This window comes from Rhinolophus hipposideros (assembly GCF_964194185.1).
Source record: "Rhinolophus hipposideros genome assembly, chromosome: 6".
Taxonomy (NCBI): domain Eukaryota; kingdom Metazoa; phylum Chordata; class Mammalia; order Chiroptera; family Rhinolophidae; genus Rhinolophus; species Rhinolophus hipposideros.
The window spans coordinates 755,797-780,754 of record NC_138052.1 but is presented as its reverse complement, the minus strand read 5'-3'; the positions used below and the strand labels follow the sequence as shown (position 1 = coordinate 780,754).

The 24,958-nt window shown below is 45.8% G+C and overlaps 1 protein-coding gene across 9 annotated transcripts; it reads left to right on the top strand.

Annotated features, from left to right (window-relative positions):
• The first annotated feature begins 1,018 nt into the window (after nt 1–1,018).
• On the top strand, nt 1,019–24,611 carry AMMECR1L (AMMECR1 like). Of its 9 annotated transcripts, none has more exons than XR_013993567.1 (9): nt 1,020–1,417; nt 2,827–2,936; nt 10,982–11,426; nt 13,408–13,518; nt 13,819–13,933; nt 14,585–14,675; nt 16,085–16,181; nt 17,229–17,365; nt 17,839–24,611. XR_013993567.1 is itself a non-coding variant. In XM_081052359.1 (9 exons), exons 3-8 carry the CDS (start codon nt 11,020–11,022, stop codon nt 17,105–17,107), a joined length of 849 nt encoding a protein of 282 aa, XP_080908485.1. In that variant the 5' UTR covers nt 1,020–1,417; nt 2,827–2,936; nt 10,982–11,019; the 3' UTR covers nt 17,108–17,133; nt 17,839–24,611. The 9 variants fall into 9 exon arrangements, 8 of the variants coding, with proteins under 8 accessions (XP_080908481.1, XP_080908485.1, XP_080908486.1 ...); XM_081052359.1 differs by lacking the exon at nt 17,229–17,365 and adding an exon at nt 17,080–17,133; XM_081052360.1 differs by lacking the exon at nt 17,229–17,365 and adding an exon at nt 17,058–17,133.
• Nucleotides 24,612–24,958: the final 347 nt, after the last annotated feature.

The window sequence follows — 24,958 nt, the reverse complement described above, 5'->3', positions numbered from 1 at the left end:
CCTTGGCAGCACAAACACGTAAGGATTCCTTCGTGAATAAACAGAAGGGCAGAACACGGACCAGCCCCCGCGTGGGCCTGAGTCTGTGCCCCTGACAGGCTGGCCCGCGTTAAAACAGGGCAGGGCCGCGCCGCAGGGCCTCCGCTGTGTCTGGGGTGGCCAGGGCGGGGGCGGAGGCAGCAAGGCTTTTAGCGCGACTCCGTCTGCGATTACAACTACGAATACCAACTCATCAACTGGAATGAAACAGCGAGCATGTGAGATGAGAATAGTTTAGTCCTGACTCTCAGAAAGTGATTTATGCTGTTCTGAGGCCCTTGCCCTCCGGCTCACGCTGAGGAATGTGCTTAGTCGGCATGCTGAGTTATCCACTGCTCGTTTCGGGCCTGGGGACTCGTGGGGGTCCAAGCAGCCAGATGTACTCCAGACACCACCCAAAGCTACGTGTCGCTTGCCCTTCCGGGTCCACGACTAAGCTGGTACCTGGAACCCTCCCTGTGGGCCAGACCAGCGAGTGCGTCGGCTTGATTTAAAGGTGGGCTGGGCTGCCCCTTCGTGGCTGCTTTGGAAGTCTGCGGCCGAGGCGTATGAGGCAACGTGAGCCTGGGCAGAAAAGCCGTGGGCATTTAACGGTTGGGCCCTAATGTGGGACAGCACAAAACAACAACGCCGGGCATCACGGCCAGAGTCAGAAGCTGGCGCCTGGGCCTCGTAGCGAACAACGCTGTCCACCCGCTCCGGCCCGCACTACAACTCCCAGCGTGCCCTGCGCTCGCTGGCTCGCGGAGGCCGAGCGGCCCGGCGTGCACTGCGCCGGCCGGCCAGTCTGACAGTGGGCACCATGCGGGGCCCACTCAACTACTTGCGAGGACGGCCGGCCGGCCTCCTTTTCTCCTCGCTACTTAGCTCTCTGTTCCGACTACCCCGGATTCGGCCCCACCAAAGCAAAACAGGCTGCTACTTTCAATCCGAAGAATCGGTTCCAGCCAATAAAGTGTGCAGATTCAGGACACGTGACAGTAGCAGGGCGGTGCTTTGGTGGCGCCGTGATCTCTATGGTTTTCGCGGCTCGCTTACGGGGCGCGTAGGTCCACTGGAGGACTCGCTACATCCTTCCTCCATTACCTCACTGCCTCTGGTGGCTGCTGGGATACCGGAGGACTCGGGTCCCGGCTCGACTCAGACCTCCAGCTGCCCGGGTACTACCTCCAGCGCTTCCTGCCGCCGCCCCCTGCCGCTTCCTCCTCCGTCCGCCCGCCGGCCTTCCTCGCCCCGCCCGCCCCGGCCGCGCGAACGGCCCGCCCGCGGGCCTGCTTCTCCCGGGAGCCCCCACCCAGGCGCATGGCTCCATGAAGCAGGAGGAGGCAGAGCGCGAGAGGTCCCGTCCGCCCCGGCTGCGCCTGGGCCAGGAGAGAAGGTGGGAAACTCGTGCTGCGCCTCCTCCGCAGGGCCCGGCCTCCCTCGGGCCGCCGCCGACGTGCCCGCCGGGCCTCCTCACCCGGGCAAGCGGAGCGGCAGGGGCGCCGACCCCGGGATGGGGGCGAGGTCCGGGGCGGCGTGGGGGAGGGGCTCCCGGGCGTCGGGGGCGGTAGGCGGCGGGCGGCGAGGCCCGCTGGCCGCGTGTCCCCGCGGAGGGCGGCGTCGGGACTGTGCCGGGGTGCTGGGGTGCTGGGGAGGGGGCGGGCGGACGCCCTGCCCCGGGCCGCACGCCGTCCGAGCGGGCAGTCCCGGGCCGTGAGAAGTTTCGGTGCGGCCCGCCGCCCGCTCCCCGCCGGGCCCCGGGTCCCACCCCCGCGGCTCGGCCCTCCTGCCCGCCCGTCGCTGCGCGCTCGCCTGACTCCGCCCGCTGTCTGCACCCGCATTCCCCACCCGTCGCCGCTTACCGTCCACCTCTCCTCGCTGCCCGCTCCGGCCGCTCCTGTCCCCACTCGGCCTCGGGTGTCTCGGCCGCACTCTCTCTTCTTACGCACGCGTTTCACATTATACCTCTTCTCTTTTTTTTGCCAACCCTCCCCTCAGTCCCTCCTTCCTTGTGCACCCCTTGCCCCGTTTCCGTCGTCCCTCCACCTTACCATCTTTGGCTTTTATGCCTGTCCCCCTCCAGGCTGTGGGGTTTGCCCTTCATTTCCTGTCCTCCATTCCGCGTCCTGATGTGAACTCCCCAGTTTGCCACACTTCCCTCTCCCTGTAGGCCTATCCTCTTTCACTGCCCTCTTCTTGGATAGAGTGGGTGGGGCCTGGAGTCTCCTGTTTACATCTTTAGGAAGAGCTCGAGTCTCTACTAGCTGGGGATGGGGAGAGCTGGGGAGCGATTTCGAAGAGATTTACGTAGGACTAAGGATGAGTGGCTTACCAGCAGTTATCATCTCCCCTTGGGGTAACAGGATGGCCTGTCGGGACCCTAGCATGCTGTCTAGTAATTCTTCAGCGCCTTCTTTACAGAGGATTTGGGAATGTGTTTATGTTCTGAAACCAGTGCAGAGCCTTGAAATGGTGTATCTTGGCCTGAGAGCAAGTTTTGTTGTAAAGTCGTGGTGGAGGAAGTTGTAATGTGTGTCTCATGTTCAGGTTCAATAAAACCTTTGATCCTCAGTGCCCTCCCTTCTTGGTGATGACGCCAAGGATGAGGTGACTCAGTCCATGCAACTGCTATTGCCACCTTTGATTTAGATTTTGAAATGTTTTGTTTGAAGTAAGGAGAGCCTGTTCCTTAGCTATTTGTTTTTTTAGAAATTGCTCTGTTGAGTTGTAGTTTTTTCAAAACCATCTCTTACCTCTGCACTACCTTGATTTTGTTCATTCACTGCACCTGCATTTCCATCTTAGGTACAGGACGAAGGAATGGAATCGGAAGGAAGAAAATTCATTTCAGAGACAAAATAGCTCCCCTCCTCTGTTATAGCTGTTCCCCTGGCAATACAAACTTTCTGCTTTCAGTGAGTATTACCTTGGACATATTTAGAATAGAGTTTTGTTGCTTTTTTTGTTTTAGGCTTGTGTTAGGACTTTAGGGTATAGGTTTACTTTGTCCACGTGTTTTTTTCTATTTCCATAAGAGGGTCCTAATGTTGATGAAATTCCTTCCACTTGCACTCTTTTAAAATAATTTAAATATGTAAAGAAAGGTTTATTGTCTGTAATCCCATTAGAATGACCTAGATGGTGGTGCAGCATTACACTTACCCTCTATGTTTTTAGTACATCAGTCTGGCTCTGCCCCCTTCCCAAATTAGTTTTTCTTTTTAAGAACGAAGATTGTAACTCACAGTTCCTGTCAAAATCAATTATTGGGTCTCTTCCATACAGTTCTAATCTTCAGAGTTTTTTGGGACATTTTCCCCTAAATCTGCTATGGTGATGCTACCCTGTTTCCCCAAAAATAAGACCTAGCCAGACAACCAGCTCTAATGCGTCTTTTGGAGCAAAAATTAATATTAAGACCCAGTCTTATTTTACTATAAGATCGGGTTTTATATAAGACCGGGTCTTACATAATATGTAATGTAATATATGATGATATAATATAATATTGGATATAATACAATACCGGGTCTTATATTAATTTTTGCTCCAAAAGATGCATTAGAGCTGATGGTCCGGCTAGGTCTTATTTTCAGGGAAACATGGTATTATCTTAAAAGTAATTAAAATTCTACATGCAAACAAAGTTCTGGAACATTTTATGTTACTGATGTGTCTCCTAGAGTTTATTAATAACTCTTGTAAGAGAGTTTTTCAGAGTGCTTCACATTTTTTTGGAGCCTCACAAATCCTCTGTGAGGGAGGCAGGGAACAAATATTTTCATTTAACAAATGAATGAACTGAGACCCAGAATGATCTGGCACCTTGCCATAGGTCACATGGGAACGGATCTAAAAACAAAATAGAACTTTTGACTCCTGTGTTTATGTTTTTTTTTTAAGTTGACATGAAAATGTATAGTTCTGTGCATTTTTCTAAATCTACAACTTTTAAAAGCAATTGTATATGTAGGTCTATTTTTCAGGGAAATTTTTCACACAGCAAGTGTTTCTATTTTTGTTTTTTGGATATGAGTAGGATATGTATGATGGGGTTTCAAATATATGGAAGTAATTCTTTGAAATGATATACCAGAATGTTTGTCGGTTTTTCATCTATTTTTTGGAATAGTTTCATAAGTAGGCCATAATTAGAGCTTAGGTGTTGTTTCACAACTCATATAACAGTTACTAAGTTGAATTTCAGTTAAATTCTGTCACAAACAAAACAATAGTCTGTTCTCTTCTGTATAAACCTTGATTTGAATGGACATCTATACACTAAGTAATAAGAAAATGCAGAGACCCCATTTTTCTTTGTCTCTTTTCCACATCACAAATCTGTTTTCTTTGTTATAAGGTCATACTCTCTAATAAACTCTTTTGAGGCTTGTCTTCAAACGGTGAATCTAGATTTTTTTTTCCACCTCAATGCTCTTCTAGATATTTTAATCTGGTTATTGTTTGAAATCTAACTACTTTGATGCAGTAATTCTGTTAGTACTCAATATATATCAAGACTTATAATTGCGTATTTAGCAAGTTTAGTTTCTTTTTAGTGTAAGCGTAAAAGAGAACCTCTGTAGAATAGAACTGTGTACAACTCCCAGCCCAATATTCTTCATGTTTTCTGGCATTCACAATGAAAAGAACAGTGTATGATTTATTAGAAGCTATTGCTCTCCAACGGGGAAAAGCATTGAGGTGTTTGGAGTAATAATCCCATGTTAATAATATGATCTTTTAGACTACAAGGTAGTTCTTAATAGAATTTTATTATGGAGGTATTTGTTTGTCTAGAAGGCGAGAACTCAAAGCTGTGTTATTTTTAGACTCAGCCCTGCTTTCAGTAGCAGAGGTAGTGATAGTATTGATAGTAGCAGACATGTGCCGAAGGACTGCTAGTGCTGTCACATCTTCTCACTGAATGCTCACAAATAGTCCTGTGTGGCAGCAGGCGCAGGTCCACAGAGATGTGATCGCGTGCCTGAGTTGGTATGGCCAGTGTGTGGCCAGTCAGGTTTGGGATTTCAGCCTAGATGGCAACCCCAGAGCCTAGGCTCCGTCCTCTGACAGTGGGAGCTACGAGCCTTGAAAGAGACCCCTGCCAGCGAGGGAGGAAGGTCCTCTGCCCTGCCAGCCAGTTCAGTCAGGGCATCCTCATACCCTCCCTCAGTACTGGTCTCCATGCCTTGTTTATAAACATCAGCAACTTATAAGGCATCGATTTGTGTGAACTCTCGAAATCATATATTGCCCTCCAAGCAAATAGTGCCCCAGTGGGTAGCTCTTAAAGCATTCCATCGTTCAAAACAAAGAAAGTTCTCCTCAAGTACAGTTCAGAAACTAGGTATGGCCTGTCAGAGGAAAACCTTGAGCAACCTAAAGTAAAATACTGTGTTTCCCCGAAAATAAGACCGGGTCTTATATTAAGTTTTGCTCAAAAAGATGCATTAGAGCCTATGTTCAGGGAATGTCATCCTGAAAAATCATGCTAGGGCTTATTTTCCGGTGAGGTCTTATTTTGGGGAAAACACAGTAGAACCTGAGGCTAAGCCCAGGACTGATCAGTTACTGGTGTATTTTAGTAAAGAAGACCACCACCAGCATAAATCAAACCAAGACATTATGTGGGGGTATTTGACCTAATTTCTGAATGAATTGTCCATATTGGTACTCCATTTTGCTATGAATTACGCCTTTTCTAGGTTTGGGCTGAACAGAGTTGACAGCGATAAGAATAGATACTTGTAATTTACTTCCGCTTCTGATACACTTCAGTTAGCACCTCACTATGGAACCAGGTATCTAAAGATTAGGTTGTGCCATAAACTTTTTTTTTTATTAAAAAGGCAAACTTAAATGAAACTACTAGGAGATCTGTAGATAAGATTATTGGTGTGTGTGCTACATGCAGGGCACATGGTAGGTGCTGGGAAAGATCAAACACAAATGAGACCCAGCCTCTGAGAGTAGAGGTGAGGATGATTTCAGTGCCAGCTGGAATTTAAGTGGCAAGAGAATGCCTCTCAGCTTCCCTGAAGAAAGGAGGAAGTCCCCAGCTGGCCTTTGTTGGGGACCCTAAGGAAGGTCAGGACCCCTTGAGTGTTGCATGTCAGGTAAAGAAAGGTGCGGGAACTTCAACACAGCATATTTTATTTGACACTTGCTGGGTCAGGAGGTCTATAAGGAAAAGGTAAAATAGCCATTCCTTTTATTTCCTCCAGCTTTTTTGTGGAAGTATGGCTGTGTCTACATCTGGTGGAGATCCAGTTGTAACTAGCTCACCCTATTGATCTCAGGTGGACATACAGTAGGAAAATGAGATCACTGCGGCTGGCTCTTAAAATGGACCTTGAGTTTAGCTTTGAAAGGGTAACCAACTGAAGGCTTGGGAGGGTCTCGGTGACCTGTGTCTATAAAGCAAAGGTTTTACACCTGATTCCAGTTATTTCAGATGAACCGACTTCACAGTAACCACTTAGTTACTCCTACTGTGATCACAATACGATCATTGGTAGTTTTTATGAGGTTTGGGGATGAGAGAACAAATTCCCACATCATTTTAGAAGCGGTGTTGAGTATGTCATTAGGGCTATTTGTTTTTAGCTGGTCAAACTGCAGGTTAGTCTGTTATATTGAAATGCTGTTTTTCTGAGGTATCTTACACTGTACTTAGACACCAAGCTGTTACAGAAACGAGTGTCTGTAATCATTGTAGGGCAGTCCTCAGGCTGGGACTACTTGGTTGTGGTGAGATGCCCACTGTCAACGCAGGGTCTCAGCTCCCGCTCTATGCCCAAGAACTCAGGATATGGTGAGGCCGAAAAAGAACACCCACGGAGCCATAGATAGGGGGTTCAGACAACTATATTCTTGATGGCGGCTGGTCAAGACACAAAAGCAAACATCCGCCTGTATCCCAACAAGGGGTCTTCCTGCACCCCAGTCTCGCTAGCAGCCGGGTGAGACACAGGAAGTAGGATCCACACGATCCTCAATCCGCCCTCTGCTTCTCTGCCTGCCAACCAACCCCCCAGTGTAGCCACGGCCGTTATGTTAGTGGCTAATGGCTCACTGGTTACAGCTGACGGCCAACTAATAACTGAGCCAGCACCTTTCCACGTGAGGCCGAGAGCCTGGAAACTGCTCTCTGGGACTCTGTCCCCGCACCCACTTTGTTAGATTGGGTTAGAAGAGTCTCCAACCTAATGAGAAAGTTTTGATGAAATTGGTGAATAGTGGTTAATGTATTTACTACCAGCACCGTGATTTACTTCACATTCTTTACTGTAGTTCTTTTAATGTTTGCTTTATGCTGACAGATAAGTGAAATATTGGCCCCCTTCAAAATAATTCAGTGAAGATGGGGAGATGGAGTGAGTGGGTAGGCTATAGATGAAATAAAATTGGCCATATGTTGAAAATTGTTAAAGCTGGGTATAGGGTTCATTATACTATTTTGTTTATGTTTGAAATTTTACATAAACTTATAGAGTAAATTCTTAAAGAAATGCCTTCTCATGTATTTTTGATGCAGAAAGTCTCTAACTCTACCTGTGGTCACTTTGAGAATATCAGTTGAATTGTTTGCTTAGTGACCTCGCAAGAAATGGTTGGGCCAGAAAGCCACAAGATTTGGGTTGGTTCTCTTGATTTCACATCATAGTTTGGGAGGGTGTGGGGGAATTGTTAAATGTAATCAGTTGTGATCGTGCCCCACTGCAGATCAGTGATTGGACGTGGTGTGTAGGCAGAATATGCCTGGACTTGAGTTCTGCCTTGGCGCACTTTGAAAACTCCTTCAGTTGCTCTGCTGTGGGCTGTTTCCCTGGTCAGGTAGTTGGTAACACCTGCTAAGGAACACCTGAATTGCCACCATCTGATAACATGTAGCTCTTCCTTCAAGGCGTGCTTTGGTATAATGAGAGTGAGAAAAAATTTCCTTTTTAACCTTTGTGTTTCATCCCTTCTCTTGGCTTCTTTGACTTTGGGGTTCTCCAGAGGCAGAGCCTCTGGGCCCTGTTAAAACTCCAGCTCCCTGGAGATAGTTGTGGCTGCTTCACTCAACACGTGTCCTAAACCCCCTGCATATACAAGGTAGAAAAAAGAGCTCAGAGGGGTGGCTGGATGGCTCAGTTGGTTAGAGCGTGAGCTCTTAACAGGGTTGCCGGTTCAATTTCCACATGGGATAGTGGGCTGCACCCCCTGCAACTAGAGATTGAAAACGGGGAGTGGACTTGGAGCTGAGCTGCGCCCTCCACAACTAGATTAAAGGACAACGACTTGATCCTGGAAAAACACACTGATCCCCAATATTCCCCAATTTAAAAAAAATGGACTTCTCTGATGTATTTTAAAGAAAAAGAGAGCTCAGAGGCCGGTGACATCTATTGTGAACTCAAATGACAGTGTCAGGTTTCCTGATGATTGTCAGAGTTATGGCTGAGATGTTGGCTTTGGGCTTAGGTGTTGGTTTTTTTTTTCCTGCTCTGTTTTTGTTGGCAGCATTCTGCAAACTATTAGGCTTGTTTTTAGTATGCCTTTGAATGTAATTTGTTTTCCATCATGCCCTTAGGATAGGGACTGAATCCAATGGCTATTATTGGCAGCCCTCACTCTTCTTTGTGACCTGCTGGGAAAACCCAGGCCTTGGAGTCTGACAGATAGATTGGGGCCCAGTACTAACTCTGCCACTTCGTGGCAGTCTGGCTTTGGGCAGGTTATCTGGTTTAGTAAACCTGAAGCCCCACCTCTATAAAAGGAGGGTAACGGCGTCTGTCTTGCTGAGTTGTTTTGAGGGTTCCGTGGAACCCTGTTTAAAGAGCATCTGTGCAGTGCCAGCCCTGTGCTAAGCCCTGGTGCTCAGTGAAGTCCCTGCCTTCAGGGAGTTCTGTCCTAGTGCGAGCAGCCCAGCAAAAGCTAGGTGACGATCAGGGATACTGTGGATGCCTGATCATGGCTCTGTACACCAGAAGCTAAACATTAATGAATGCCAACTATAATTTTATATATATAATGTGATGGCTCGGTGCGAGGTTGGAGGGATAGTGGATGGGGATAGGGATAGTGGGAGGGGGGTTCACAGTGTGAGGGATATAAATGATGAACGTCTAAGTAGTACCTTGTCTTGTACACTTGAAACTAATAAATTAAAAAAAAAAAAAAGCTAGGTGACGAGAGAAGCTAAGGAAATTGACATTTGCTACATGCCAGACACTGTAGTAAGAACTTTACATGCATTAGACTCATTTACTTCTCCTAACAACCGCATGAGGCAAATCCTGTTGTTACTCTCACTGTGAAGAAACTGAGTCAGAGAAGTAATCCTGAAGGAATCAGGATTTGAACCCAGGCCAACCGGCTCTGAGGTAGCATTTTTAATCGAGACATTCTGCTCCCTGTCTTAGCAGTCTAAACAAAACAAAGACGTCCACGCTCAGAACAGTCTAGTCTTTGGAGGTTTTCGTGTATCAAGTGCATAAGGCTTTCTCACAAAGAAGCCAGGTACTGAAGTATGCAAGCTGTTATTCCTTGGCTACAGACAACTTTTGTCTCACCGAGAATCGTCCTCGACACAAAAATGGGTATTTTGTTACAGATCAGCATATATCAAGAACATAAATAACGTTTGTGAAATTTTTGTGTCTCATTCAATTTAAAGTGACAGATTGTTTTGGAAGAAATAATGGCATTGCAAATGGGTACATAAATACCTAATTTGATTTGAAAGGTAGAATTTACGACCAAAATACTGTGTTGTAGACCAGTGCCTGAAAAGATAGTTACATGGTATGTATTCAAATCACAGAGACAATTTTAGGTAGAATAATACATTATAATTGGGGGTAGGGGCTAAAACTAACATGTAATGAGAAGAAAACAGTATACTTTTTTCAAGTCAACAGAATTTTACAAACTCTGGTGTAATCGACATTGAAATAACTAGGATCGGTTTTCCCTTTCTCTGTTGACTATTGACACAACAGATAAAGGATCTCGGTTATGTTATATAGCTATACATTTTTACCTTAGGCTTTTTAAGAAAGGAAAATTTAGTGAAATATAGCCTCCCTCCTTCACATCATCAGATGGGACATTCTGGTTTCCTGGTGCATCTGATGCTGCATTTTGATAAACTGAGTGGCTTTGCATATGTCTGCCTTGCTATGACAGGACAGAAATGGCTACCTCACAAAAGGACTGAAGCTTGGGTCATTTGTGTGAAAGGTTTCCGCTAGGTTGTAGCTTTTCTTGAATGGGGTCTTGAAAGGATAGAGACATGTGTAGAAATTTCAGAGAGCCAAAGAAAATGAGTAAGACATCGGAGAATGAGAGCTGTGAGGGCAGAAAGGTGGGAGCTTGTGTTAGAAGGTGTGCTCTTTTCAGGATGGCAGCTAACTGCTTTTCACCTTCCCTAACATCTGGGGCTGAAATTAGACCGATTTAGGTTAGTGATGAGGAAAATGCTGAAAGGATGTGGTTAACAAGCAGAAGCATAAAAGTTCCTCTGGGATCCTTTAAAAATAGGGTTGTTCAATGTGGATCCTCTAAAAAGGTAGAGAAAGCGATCTGACAGAGTCCTACAGGTCAGGTGTACTCTTCTAGTCAATTTTGAAATGTCCTCATCGGTTTCAAGATGGCTGCTACCCCACCCTTCCTTCTGCCCAAGACAGTCTTGGGCAAGAGAGAACCTTCTCACATTCCTCCATCCATGCTGATCATAGCTTTATGGAAAATAAAATAAATTGTTCCCATTTAGGAAAAGGTTAGGAGCTTCTGGTGTGGAATTCAGGGTCTCCTAGCCTTTCTGGTCTGCGAGCGATTGTGACCATATAACGCAGGTGAGAGAAAGAATTGGCGATTCTTACCTCTGCAGGTGGACTCCCCCTCTTTGATTTTTGTTTTCTCCTTTTAACTAGCCGTTTGCATTAATCTTACCTACTCTCTGTTTGCTTAGGGTTCTGTAGCATCCCAGACCTCGAGCTCTGAGTCAGGATGGGAAAAAGACGTTGTGTTCCTCCACTCGAGCCCAGGTTGGCAGCAGGCTGTTGTGGGGTCAAGAAGCCCAAGTTATCTGGCAGTGGAGCGCACACCCCTGGGAACCAGTCCACGACTGGCCCTGCCTCCAGTTCAGGACCTCTTCAGAATCACCAGCATGTGGATGGCAGCGGTGGTCGGGAGAATGTGGCAGACTTAACGCTGGGACCTGGAAACTCTCCCATCACACGAATGAATCCCACATCGGGAGCGCTGAGCCCTCTCCCCCGACCCAACGGAACTGCCAACACCACCAAGAATCTGGTGGTGACTGCAGAGATGTGTTGCTACTGCTTTGACGTCCTCTACTGTCACCTCTATGGCTTCCCACAGCCCCGGCTTCCTAGATTCACCAATGACCCCTAGTGAGTAAATCCATCAGGGCAGGGGTCAGTGAGAAAGGCATGATGGCGTCTTTTTGGGGTCGTTCTCTTGAGAGTCTGCTGCTTATACAAGCTTTCCCCTGCTTTGGGGAAAGGGTAACGGGAATAGGATGATGAGAAATGTCCAATAACATCTAGACCATTCACAGGATTTAGTAATGGAAGAAGACTAGGTTATGTGTGGAGGAGGTGAAGCGTAGGCTTGAGTCTTCAAATTAGGAGGATTTTGGTTTTGGCACTTTTACCCTCTCAGGTGTAGAGGTCACACCGTCACACAGCATCGTGGATCCCTGTAGTGTTGACGTCCAAGTGGGTTGGGGGTTTCTGAGGGCCTGTTGGAGACTAGTGGCTTATTTAGCAGGAGCTGTGATGCTCCTGACTGCCCTTCAGCAAGCCCCTGGTTATCCCCTGGGGCCTCCGGCGCTCCCCCGAGAATGTCAGAATGTGCACTGCTGTTTGTAGTTCAAGACTGTTGTTGGTCCCAAGCACTCTTGCGTGTCAGGAAGCGTGTAGAAAGCACAAAGTGAAGACACTCAGCCATTGTTTGCGTCTTTCTCAGAATTGGAAACAGCTCTGAGCTGGCTTTAAAGAGCACTACTGCTTTCTTTTTTTTTTTTTTTTAAACTTTATTTAAGTGTGTTTTTCCAGGACCCATTAGGTTGTTGTTCTTAGGAGATGCTTTGGAGCACTCATTGACCTAAGAGCATCCATTCCTCAACTGTTAGTGCCACACCAGGGCACTACATAGCCCCCCTGGGTGGGCCATGGAGGGGCACAAAGAAAAAGTACTCGCTCTTGGGAGACTTGTTGAGTTGGCAGTTCACACACACAGAGCTAAGTAATGTCTGTGGCACACTGGGCAGAAGTAGAGGGGATGTCGCTCGTGTGTGACTGTCAGAGGAGAGAAAATGTGCTAACTTGTCAGGGAAGGATTGCCATGGGATACCATGGTCAGACGAATCCTGACTGAGCAGCTGCGGGTTCTGAGTGTTGGTCTGAGGTGGTCAGGTGTGTCCCGTAAGGAGAGGGACACAGATTTAGAAGAGTGGGTATAGTGTATGGGCTGTTACATTCATGGGCTTATATTAATATTTCCATCCTGCAAACAGTGGAATTCTTGTTTGGATTGATTTGGAGACCGTAACCTTGGCTGGTGCCGTTCAGGTGTTTTAGTGCAAGGAAAAAAGGGGTAGGTGGGAGATCTGCTTTGTAACAATGATCAAAGAAGTAGAAAACTTAAAAAATTTAAGTTGCTTTTTAGAAGTGTATAACTCAACAATCTTAAGAGGTAAGGGCAGAGGAATTTGGAGGAATCTCAGGAAGAGGGGACAGACTTGTAACCTCTTTCTAAAAAATCTGTCACCTTCAGTCTGATGTAGCCTAATGAAGCTTGACTTTGGCCTAGAAACAGAAAGTGGCAACTTCTAATAATGAACTCTCTTCAAAAGACATTTTTTTTTTTCTGAACATTTATGAACAGGAGCTATTTGTAATTGCCAGGAACAGAAATAATTACGGGAACAATGTGGGGTTGCAGGGAATGCTTACAGCTAAGGAGGAGAAGGTATACAGGCCCAGTGTGTCTTCATGAAGGATGGAACTAGGGAACATGGACACTCAAAATAGAGTAAAGAAGAGGAGAGAGACATGGAGAGTTAGAAGGACGGGAAGTAGAGTCCTGAGCAGAGAATGAGGAGTGTGACACACATACGCGTGGAGTCTGAGCTATGAGCAGGCTCACAGGCAAGGTGGCCCAGAGAGCCTGTCTTCACACGGTCTTGTTGAGCTGTCCCCTCTGTTTCCCTGCAGGGACTGCGCGACTCCCAGAAAGGCAGGCAGCTGGCCGGCAATTCAGAAAACAGTCCTTTGGGGGAATAGCAGAAATGAACAGGGATAAAGCCGAGGTTTTGTTCTTACACATGAGTAATTTGGGGCTGGCGAGTGTTTTGTGTTTTGTTTTTAGTCCACTCTTTGTGACATGGAAGACAGGGCGGGACAAGCGGCTTCGTGGCTGCATTGGGACCTTCTCAGCCATGAATCTTCATTCAGGACTCAGGGAATACACGTTAACCAGGTAATTAATTAACACCAGGCATCAGATCTGTAGGTCAATTGGCAATCAGATTTATCTACAGGATCGAAAACAACTGCCTGACTTTATTTCTTCTAAGAATGAGTATTCTCTTCTTGGTAATCAGGGAATGTGGGGGCTTTAGTCTGGTGAATCACATATCAGTTCAAGTATAGACAGTTAATAAGTTATGTTTTAGCACGTTAGTATTGACGGAAATGGCTGCCCTCTGTGTAGCTCAGGGCACATGGTATTGGCTCCCAACTCGAGAGTAGCCTCACACATGCTTTCTGTCCCCTCCAGTGCACTTAAGGACAGCCGGTTCCCCCCCCTGACCCGAGAGGAGCTGCCTAAACTTTCCTGCTCTGTCTCCCTCCTTACTAACTTTGAGGATGCCAGTGATTACCTGGACTGGGAGGTGAGAACAGCCGCATTTGGAACTCTGCGTCTCTCGTTGCATTTGGGTTCGGGTTAGTACATGGTAATGTATCTCCTTCATTGAGGGCATAAGAATGTGAAAGCTGAGTTTGGAAGCAATTTGGGCAACATAAGTGACAGAAAAGCTGCTGTGATAGTAGAAGCAGAAATATTGTGACGGCTTTCTTCTCCCATTTCTTCCCAGTCCATTCTGGTTCACACCCTTCTCCTATGTCTAATAAATAATGGGGATAAAGCAGAACATTCTAGATCCCTCTTGGCAAGCCCTTGAGTAAAAGTTGTTATTTAGAGTCATTTATGAAGAGTCATGAACCCAGATCAGAACCCTGTGGCATGTTCATTTACTGGAATAAAGTGGAATATTCAAGATTATCAGATGAGCTATTGAAAGAATTTATATCTGTAACTCTCAGAGGTGGCTACAGTTAGAATCACACCTTCCCTCAAGCTAAAGTTTCTTTGGCTTTTATACCTGAGACAGAAAGTGAGTCATAGAAAGCAAAAGGTCTCCTTTTCTCAGACCTGGGTCAAGCTGGTCAGGGGATGTTGGCAGTTTCTATGTGGATGACTGAAGTGCCCTTAGAATAAGTCAATGCCATTTATTTGTGTGGTTTTTTTTTTTTTTCTGTAGGTAGGGGTCCATGGGATTCGAATTGAATTCATCAATGAAAAAGGTGTCAAACGTACAGCCACATATTTACCTGAGGTTGCTAAGGAACAAGGTGAGTTGGACAAATGGAATTTCAGTGAATGATGCTGTTCCCAGTGTTGCCAAGTGCAGGTCAGGAAAATGGAGGATGTTGTCTTTCAGCCCAACCGCAACAAAAAATGAGTGCCTTTCTTACAGAAGGAGAAATGAACTCCCCAAAAGATGCAGAAGCTGTGAAAAGGAGTCAAGATTTCTCTTACTCACCTGCTTGTTTCACTTACTTTCAGTGAATAGTTTTATTTCTTGGCCCCCAAAATTACAGTGATAATTGTCGTAAAATTGCACCGATTAACTTGACCATGTTATGGAATTCATTGTAAAGGGAAGCTGCCCATATCAGTGGATTTTGAATGGTTGGTCATGAATTATGAAACAATGTTATACTTGAAAAAAGGCAAAACATAATTTCTGTCTTTTTTTATTTTTAAGAATTCGGTTCTAAGTTACTAAGTTCTTATAATGTGACATTAAAGCTAAGAAATGAGTTGGGCAGGTTTTCTCTTTAAAAGAATTACCTTTAAGCACTGCTTGTGCATTCTGTGATATGTAACCCGATTTTCTTACTTTCTTGAATTTAGTCTGTTTTTCAAATTAATATGTGAAACATACAGTATTTATTTGTTGGGTGTGAACCTGGAATAGAGAATGATATCCAGTTTAGTATGTCATTGAATTATGTGGAAAGCAGTTGCTTTGTTGGTTTCCATTGTTGTTGTATTAAAACTTTTTCAAAAGCAGTGTGGATGTGACCTAAAAAGGAAGCCTTTTATCCAGCTCTGAGATCATAAATCTGACGTATTTGTGCAAGGTGACTCTCCATAAGTATTTTCTAATACTGAGATGTGATGATAATTTAAGTAAATAAATTACTTTGCTGTTTGAAAATTGGTTAGGAAAAATAAAAATTGGCACGTACTGCAGTAATTTAGGGGATTTTCAATTTGGGATGTTGGGTTTTATCTGTTAAAAATGGGCGAGGACAACACAACAGTGTATGTGTGAACAACTTCCCCACCCTTCTTAAAGGAAAAGCTGCCTTCCCACATCAGTTCTCTGCAATAGAAACCAGGATGCCTGCAGCTCATCAGATTGAAGGAAGGCCCCACGAAGGGGTATCAGCTGCAGAACTTGAACTCTCTCTCCACAGAACAGCCTGGTCAGCAGCACTGGGCCAACAGGCTATCTGAGTTGGGACCAAGTTTGTTCCTAGATACCTGTCCTGGGATCACATCTGACAGGAAAGAGGCAGGAGCTGGGCTGCCTGGGGATACCACTCTGGCGTGTGTCAGGCCCTAATCTCAGGTCTCCACAGTTTTCCTTGGACGGTCAGTGCGTCAGACAGCTCCCTGCCTTCTCTCCCCGCGTTAGAGCATGTCCCACTCGGTCGTTCTGCTCTGACCTCGGTGTGCCTCTTCTTCTTAGACTGGGATCAGATCCAGACAATAGACTCCCTGCTCAGGAAAGGTGGCTTTAAGGCTCCAATTACCAGTGAATTCAGAAAAACGATCAAACTCACCAGGTAAGCCACTGTCTCATTTTCCTTGTTTTAATTTAGAGTTAGATGGAGGATACTTGTAGTGAGAGGAGAAGAAGAAAGTTTTCTTGGCGAATGTTCTTAAACCCCAGAAGCGTGGTGAGACTGAGGCTCTGAGACAGCAGTGGCACCCACTTCCTGGGTGCCCAACAGCTGAGCGGCAGCAGGGTGGGAGCAGGCCCTGGGCCACAGAGCAAGTTGGGTATCTGTGCCAGACTCACTGGTGGGGAGGCCGAGGGGAAAGGAAAGCCTGAAGCTAGAGAAGGCTCTCATTGTGGAAGGCCAGGCTCAGTTGAAGTCACATGCAGTCAGGTGGCAGGGACATGGGTGGCATGTGAAAGGACTAATCAGAAAATGCTTTTAAAAAGAGTTACAAGGAAATGCCTGTTTGGGGTGAATGCTTCTTAGGGGAGGCTGCCTCGTGTGGTAGAATGCACATGGACCTGGGGTCTGAAGCCCAGCTTTACCACTCAGCTATGTGACCTGGGTCAGTTATTCTGCCTCTGAGTGGAAAACAATTCTGTCTGTAAGAAGTGTGATAATGCCTTGGGGTTGTTTTAGGGTGTGGTGAGGTAATGTGTGTGGAATTTCTAGACCAGGACCAGGAAGTATTGTAGGTGGTCAGGAGATGTCAGTTCTCTTCCCATCCCTCCTGAAATCGAAGACACTGAGAGGGTTGGCTTCTGTGGGCTTCTGTGGGCCTCTGGCCCCCTCATCTGTAAAATGCTGAATAATCATATAGTAACCTCATAGGTCTATTTGGAAGATAACCCAGTGTTTTTTGAAATGCTTTGGATTCCAAAAAAAAAATCTTCAAATACAAAGCATTATTATTATTATTATTATAATTTATTTGAACAGCCATTTCCCTGTCAAAATTCAGGAATAACCACCTTGCAGTGGAGGAGTGATTACAGTGGGAAAGAGATGGCTCTGGGTAAGGACTGTCACACCCAGCTCCTGTGGTCTGTAGTAGGCTCCATAGGTTTGTAACACCCCATGCTTCGCATCCTGACTCGTGGCTCTTTCCAGAGCAAAGCCAAAGTGCTATGAATTCTGTTCTGACGACCCTGTGATATGATATGGCATATTCATCTGGGAATTGAGACCCGTCCTATGTAGCCCCAGGATCCTTTAACCTGCTTCATGAGAATTTGACCCAGAATTAGGTATCTGTGCCCTTTTGGTTATAAATGACTTGTTTATTGCTTTTTGCAAGTTGAGGTTGCATTTCTGTCAATTTATCACATTTTAACCTGACAGTAGATACGCAGTTTACACTGAGCTTTGGTGCAGTCGTCTTCCAATCTGCCTCCCATGTCATTTGACCTTGAAATTCTTCACCCCGCCCCCAGTAGCAGATTGCTTAAGAGCAGCCTGATGATAAGCATTTGCAGTGTTTAAGGTGGGATGTGCAGAAAGTACATTCTCAGGGGACTGTGACTGTGCTTTTCATCTTGTTCATTCGTATTAACAACATTGTTTCTTTGTGCTGTCTTTCATTTTCTGTAAGTAAGGTTGCTCTTGGTCTTCCATTTTATTCTTTCAAAATGTGGAATAAGCTTTTGGTTTTCTCTGCTGAGTGAGTTTACTAAATGAAGTGTTTGAGGTTCCTGATACCCTTTCCTGTTTCCTTACACAGGTACCGAAGTGAGAAGGTGACAATCAGTTATGCAGAATATATTGCTTCTCGACAGCACTGTTTCCAGAATGGCACTCTTCATGCCCCGCCCCTCTACAATCATTACTCCTGACACACGGCTGCATGACCAGTCCCACCCCTCTGTGGCCACCAATGGCTATGACATCATTGGAGCAGACGCCTCCTCTTCCTGGTCCAGTTACTTCTATTACTGCACCATTTTATGATGCTAGCTTCCGTTGCCAAGTCTGCCTCCAGCTGACTGGGGGGAATGGGAGGCATGGGGTTGTACTGAATGAAACAGAACTTGAGGGGCCCAAGCCTTATCTCAGCCTTTCCTCATAATGGGGTTCCGTTGGATTGGGGCTCCTCCATGACTGGTGGGAATTACTGTGTGGGTTCAGAAGACCCTTGGCACACAGGTGCCACTAGTGGTTTGCCGCCTGTGTTGGCCACACAGTTAAAGCTGGAATTGATGATTCCTGAAGGTGTACCCCACACACACCCCTACAGCCTCCCCAGATCAAGTAGGTGTATTCCCCTGGCAGTCTGGGCAACGGAGACCAACCAGAAACATTTTTAGGTTGTTTTAAATTCCTTTTTTTAACCCTCCAGTTTATTGCATACCAAGAGTTAATTAAACCTCCATGCTTCCTACGTGGACACCATGTTAGGCTTGGACGTGGGCACCGTGAGTCCTTTGAGGCTCCTGGACAGAGACCCACATCAAGATCGGAAGCCCTTTGGATGGCGTTGCAGATCTCATCGCTCAGTTAGCCTTGAAGGTTTCATTCTCATCCCGCTGTCAGGTGGATTTTCTGGCACTCTTCTTGCATTGAGTCTCCTGGTCTTGAACAGAGCTGTGGTGTAGCCTGCTGAGGAAGGAACTGGGACGCCTGCAGGAGGGCCCAGTGTCATCGCTGCAGGCAGCGGGCAAGGCAAGGCCTCTTCCTTACCACCCGGCTACCTCACTCCGTACTGGTAGCAGTGCCTATAGCTGCGTCTAGGTTCTCAGAAGATGTGGATGTTCAGACAAGCACCTGGGTTGGGCTTTAGAAAGATACATTGTCATAGGAGAGAACAGCTGTGTTTCTTTGCAGGCAAACGGCCTTGAAGCAGAGGCGCTCCCTTTTCCTAGTTTGCCTGTAGAAGTGGGAAGATGTTTGATGATTCAGTCCTTTACAGGATTTGAGAACAAAGCTGTGTAATTAAATGAGGTGAATCTTTATCTTGCCTAATACGCTGGGAATCTTTACCCCACCAGGGCAAGGTTCCAAATAGCTCATTTTATTCTAGGTCAATCAGACTTCCATGTGGCACATTTCCCTTTCCCACTGTTGCTAACTCCAAATAGCTGTCAGCAGGTTTCTCCTCCCACTGGCCTACTCTTCAACTCATACAGGGGCGTAGTTCATAGAAGTTGGGGGCTTGGAAGACGCTCTGGAAACAATGTCAGAGGCACTGCTGAAAGTACTCACAGGAAGAGGTGGCCAGTTGGAAGAAAAGACCCTACGAGTGATACAGTGTTTCTCAACAAAATGCTTAGAGAACTCTTGAAGTGAACCCAGTGAACAAAAAGTTTTGATTTAATTTATTTTTAAAAGTTTATGTGGTGATGGTGTGACTTTTCAGAATGGACAAATATGCAAGTCAAAAGGTCTTTTGAGTTTTCTTCTACCAGGAGTGGGGGAGGGGGAGAAGGGACACAATCTCAGAAACAACACGTGCTGTTACAGGCACTGCTGTCTCATTTCCTGGAAGAGATGGATAAGGGTGAGCAGGTTTGCTTGGCCCCATCCTCCGTTCACGAGGATATGGAACGTGCAAGGGAAAGATGGAGCCGCCTCCATCAGGGTGCCCAGGCCGGGCTGTATCACGCCATCCGACTTCGGGCTGCATTCTTGCATCCTGCCACTTCTCCCTTGCCAAGTTAACGGGAAAAGCTATTGAAGATGAAGGGGTTGTTTCATGATTTCCTGCTGCTGAGAATAATATCTGTATTGTTACAGACATGACAACGGTTACTCTTAGGTGCCATGGATGGATGTCAGGGTGGTCAGCTCTGGACTAAACCACCCACGTTCAATTTGTACAACAGTATTGGTACATAGGGCTACACACTTGTTACTGTTCTAGTGTTCTATGTTAAAAGTTGTTTAATTTCTAAAGATTAAAAAAAGCAAAAAAATTGGTGCTAACCTTTCCCCCCTGAGCACGCTCAGTGAGACTGGTCATGCAAGCATTTACAGTGCCATGCTGTTCAAGCCTATTTTTTCTTGTAGACACGTTGCCCTATTTGTCTTCCCCAATGTATAGTAGGTTTTTTTTTTATTTTATGGAGGGTGGGGTAGGATACCTACCATTTAAGAAAATGAACAGAAAATTTAAAACCCACAAAATGGGCAAAACTAATCAGTGCACAAGAATCGGGCTGGTTAAGCCCCGCACCACGCTGAAGTGGCTCTGGTTTTGGAGTGAAGAAGCCTTACTCCCTGCATATTCCCTCATGCTCCTGTTCAAGTCCAGCAGTGGAGATGCTCCTGGTCCTCTTGCTTGTCAAGGGGACTCGGGGTCAACCAAGGAAAAGTATTTGGCCCTGGAAGGAATGGCACTGTCAGTGTCCATCCAAAATGGGGCCGAGTCAGGAAACACCCTGGAAGTGTATGGTCATGGTCACCTCATGAAGATGTGTGGCAGGTGGCTCTCAGGAAAAGTACTAAGTCTGGATCATCCGCATGGCAGCTTTGCATAGGGAGAGGACGGCTCCGCACTGCACGTGCACTGCCTTTCACCACTTGACCAACGCAGTGATGAGGACGGCCAGCATCTGTGTGAGGGGCAGGGTTAAAGAGAAGGGAGTGTTTTCTGTGGGTGTTTCCTTTGTCCTTAGGCTGTTCAAGCCGAACAGTAGGTGACCACTATCTTCAAGGAGCCAACCCAACTTGGCTGGTTTGGTTCAGAGTTCGTATCATCCCTAGCTGTGAGTGCCTTTTGGTCTGGAAAGTTGGCTTGTCTCATAATACCCACAGCTAGGACATTCTCTGTAATTATGAATTGTCCTTGTTTTACATTAAAAGAATGTCTTTGATCACTAGAGTTTGTCGGTGTTGGATTGTTTCCACTGTGAGGTTCTTAACCTTTTTCGCTTCATAATATTAAAGCAACTCATGTTAGAGACCCTTTCAACATGAAAGGTTTGTAGTTGAGACATAACGTATATTTTATTGTTTATAATAAAAATCATCTATACAAAAGTCCCAGGTGTTAATTTTAATATTTGCACAAGATCTGTTTTCCATGATATGTTAACACCTACAGTTTCACTAACCGTTGATGTTATTTTCTATTGAGATTCTGGAGCCTAGGGAGCTTGTGTTTTTTTGTTAATTTTCGTTCTTATTTCCCTGAAGCAAGAGACTGTATGGCCTTCAGTGCAGACTTCAGACCAATTCTTCGTATTACACTTGGTTGCCTCTTGGCTATATAACTTCTGAGTGCGAATCATTGAACTCTTTAACGAAGTATTGTAGAGAATAAATCATAATGGGTAAAAATTGTTCTTTGTCCGGCCTCTTTTTTGTTTGAAATAATAACAGTCATCTTATTTTTGAAGACAGCCAACCAGGCAATAGTCCGTCAGCCTGTATTTTGTGTGGTGTTCATGACCTCCAGTAACCTGGCACTTGTATATTTCTGGTTGGTAGCAATGCCACTGTTTTGTGTTTTTTTTTTAGAGCCAAGTTTCCTGAACCAGCATTCATGAATCCTTTAAGATTGGGACTTTTCTATAATAGAAAGGTTTATAGTTCTCATTAGCTTTTCCAATGAAATTGGCTTTGCCGAAAAAGCTAAAAACGGAAGAGAGGAAAGAAATGCTCAGATTTAAGATATTTGGTGACATTAATCCAAGCAAAGACCCTGGGATGTTGGTGTGTTCCTATCTTAAAAAAAAAAAAATGTTTATTGTTTTTGAATAGCCCAGAAAGGATGATATATGGAGATAATGTTGAGTAGTTTAAATTTTTATTTACAAGGATGAAATTTTTTTTCTTAAGATACCCAGTTCTGAGGCTCTTACACCTGGCAGAACTCATGAGCATATGGCCACAGGTATATGTGCTATCAGGGTTAGATAATTTTGGACATAAACTACCAACTGGTTAAACAGACTGGTAATAACGGTGGGGGGGGGTGTGAGAGGAATTGTTTCAAGAGAAATTACAGTTCTAGAGATGAACATTCCATATTATTACCTATTTAATATCGTCTGTGTTAAACAGCATGGAATACATACTGTGTTTTGGGGTATTTTTGGAGGCGGTGGTGGTGGTGGTGGTGGTGGTGGCAGTGCACTGTAACAATTCGCCATGTTAACCACTCCTACTACCTGAAAGGTGAACTAAGCCACAGACGTCTGGTGCTGATTCTTGGGGTGGGGATGTAAAGCTGCTTCCAGGTCAACCTGGAGTCTGTTTCCTTGGCTTGAATATCTGGCTTTGAAAATACTATTCACTGAGCTGGTTGAAGGACTTGACTCTAAACCAATACTGTACAAAGAAGCCAGAGTAGCATCTTGAAGACGGTAATGCAAACCTTGTTTCTTAGAGCCTTTCCTTAATGCTAAATGAAACTGACAAGGATTCTAAGGTCTCTTCCTGCTGCTTACTTGCTCTTTGTAGTAGGTTCTGTATGCTACAGCAAACTGAAAAACAACCTCTCCAATTCCAAAACTTAACCCTTGACAGAGGAATCAATGGAGAGAGTCCCAGTCAGTCACTCAAGTTCCTGTTGCCACTCAGACCCCAACCCCAGTATGGCCATTCTTACTTGGTCCCCAACCAAATCAGCAACCCAAAGTGCTGACATTGGGACCTTCACAGGCTGGTAGTCTGACAGGCTTGAGCTTCAATCTTGGTCCTGCCATTTAAGAACCAGACATGTAGTTATACTCTGAGCTAAATTTCCTGCTTTGCGACAGGACTGAATTTCCAAGGTAGCCTGTCAAAAACGCTTTGCTGAGGCCGCAGCACATGCTGCAGTGGCACGATGGCTGTGACTATTTAGACTAGCATCCAGGGCTGGCGGAAGATGGGAAAACTGGGCCAGTGTGAATCCTTCAGAACCCTAAGCTACTCTGGACACACAAAGGAGGCAGCATAATTGGTGTGCTCAGCCCCCCAAGTCAAGACAGGCTTCCTGAGAGAGGTGGGTGCTGAAGTAAGTGCAGCTTGACCTGAGAAAAGGGTTTCTCAGAGTCAAACCACAGCCCCATGGCGTGGATGAGTCCTCTCAGGGCTCACTGCTCTGTCACATTGCCAGGCAGGTAGAACTTAGAACCCAAGTCCGAACTCCCAGCACAGCCTCTGGAAGTTGTCCCTGGAAGTGAAGGGCGGTTTGCAGTCACACAACCCTCCCCGCCCCCATATACCTCATTCCTTTGATCTCGAGCGACTATTAATAGCAAAAGGGAGGTTACATGTTTATCCTTTTGGCTTCCTTTGTAGCGCTCACCAGCAGACTTCCAGCAGCAGGTGCCAAAGATTTTTTTTAACTTAAGAGAGAAGAGCTTAAATTTGGGAGATTCTGTACATTAACCTTGAGTACATGGAGAACTGGGAAACATGTCATCTATTTTAGAGGCAAAATACCTGGGTCTAGGCAAAAAACATGAGTGATTCAGTCCACAAGGGATTCTTTGAGAAGCATTCTAAAAGGTTATAAAAGGTGGAAATTATTCACTTGATTGAAAAAATGATATAGCAACATTAATGAGAACTTATAGCAAACATTGTTCCAAGTTTGTGTAAGTTCTATATAATTACTGTGACATTTAAGGAAGTTGAAATATGAATTTACCTTAAACAGTGAATATTCTGTGTATGTACCTGGTAAGTTCGTTCATGTTACCCCTCTCCCATCTCTGACTACATGTTAAGGAGCAGTTTCCAGGCCAGCCCCTGCTCCCCAGATCCTCTTGTGGTTCACCTACTCCCAACCAGAAGTGACGGTCTCCGTATTCTTCTACAGCACTCTTTGACTTTCTCATACCACCGCCATTTATTTTATTATGGAAAATAAGTCAACTACTCTTGGTGAGCTCCCTGTGGGGACAGATCAATGACTGTCTTTTTAACCCTAGAGCATTGCACAGAAGTGTTTACAATTGTTTCCTGAATGATAATGTTCTGGATAAACAAACCTGAAACATCATGTTTGTATTATTTGTTATTCTCCTCTCTTCTCTTTATAGTCTTCTCTACTGCTATGTATGCAGAAGATGCCAAGTGCTGGGAATCCAGCCAGCTCTTGGGTCAGCGCATGGTAAGGTCCAGTAAGGAGTAGGTGCTCTGTAAGGGCCTGCTGGATGGATACATGGAAGAAAGAAGCCTACAGGGTTCCAGGCGTATTTCTGACCCCCCAGCTGCTGCATGTGCCCAGATGCCTCAACAGTACGTCTGTCACAGCTCTAATGAACCGTTTGGAAAGCACTTTGAAACAGTAACAAGATCTGCTACTACAATGTAACTGTCGTGCAGGGACTCTGGTCGCGCTCCCCGCACAAGAACACAGGACGTGGTGAGGCCAAAAAGGAGCAACAACAGAGCCATAGGTAGGGGAGTCACCACTATATTCTCGCTGGCGGCTGGGCTGGAGACACAGGAAGCAGGAGCCACACAATCCGCCATCCGCCGGCCGCTTCTCTGCCAACCAATCCCCCTTGCTAGCTGCAATCCGCCCTTCTCTGCCAACTAAGCAACCTGCCCGCCTAGCCACGGCAGTTATACTAGTGGCTAATGGCGAACCTGTAATAGCTGATGGCCATTTACTACCCGAGCCAGCACCTTTCCACGTGAGGCCGAGAGCCTGGAAACTGCTCTCTGGGGCTCTGTCCCCACAATAACCTACTGTTATTTTACCTGTGGACCAAAAAGGGGCCGTGTGCTGAACCTGACAAGCTCAGGGGAGGCCCGCACATATACACACTCAGAGACCAAAAGTAACCACACAAGATGGCCAGAACATAAAAGTTCCGAAGTAAAAGCGGGTCATGGTGGGTAGGCCCGTCCTAGGCCTATAGCTTCCTTGACAAAGGTCAGTCTACCTTTGAAATTGTCTATTG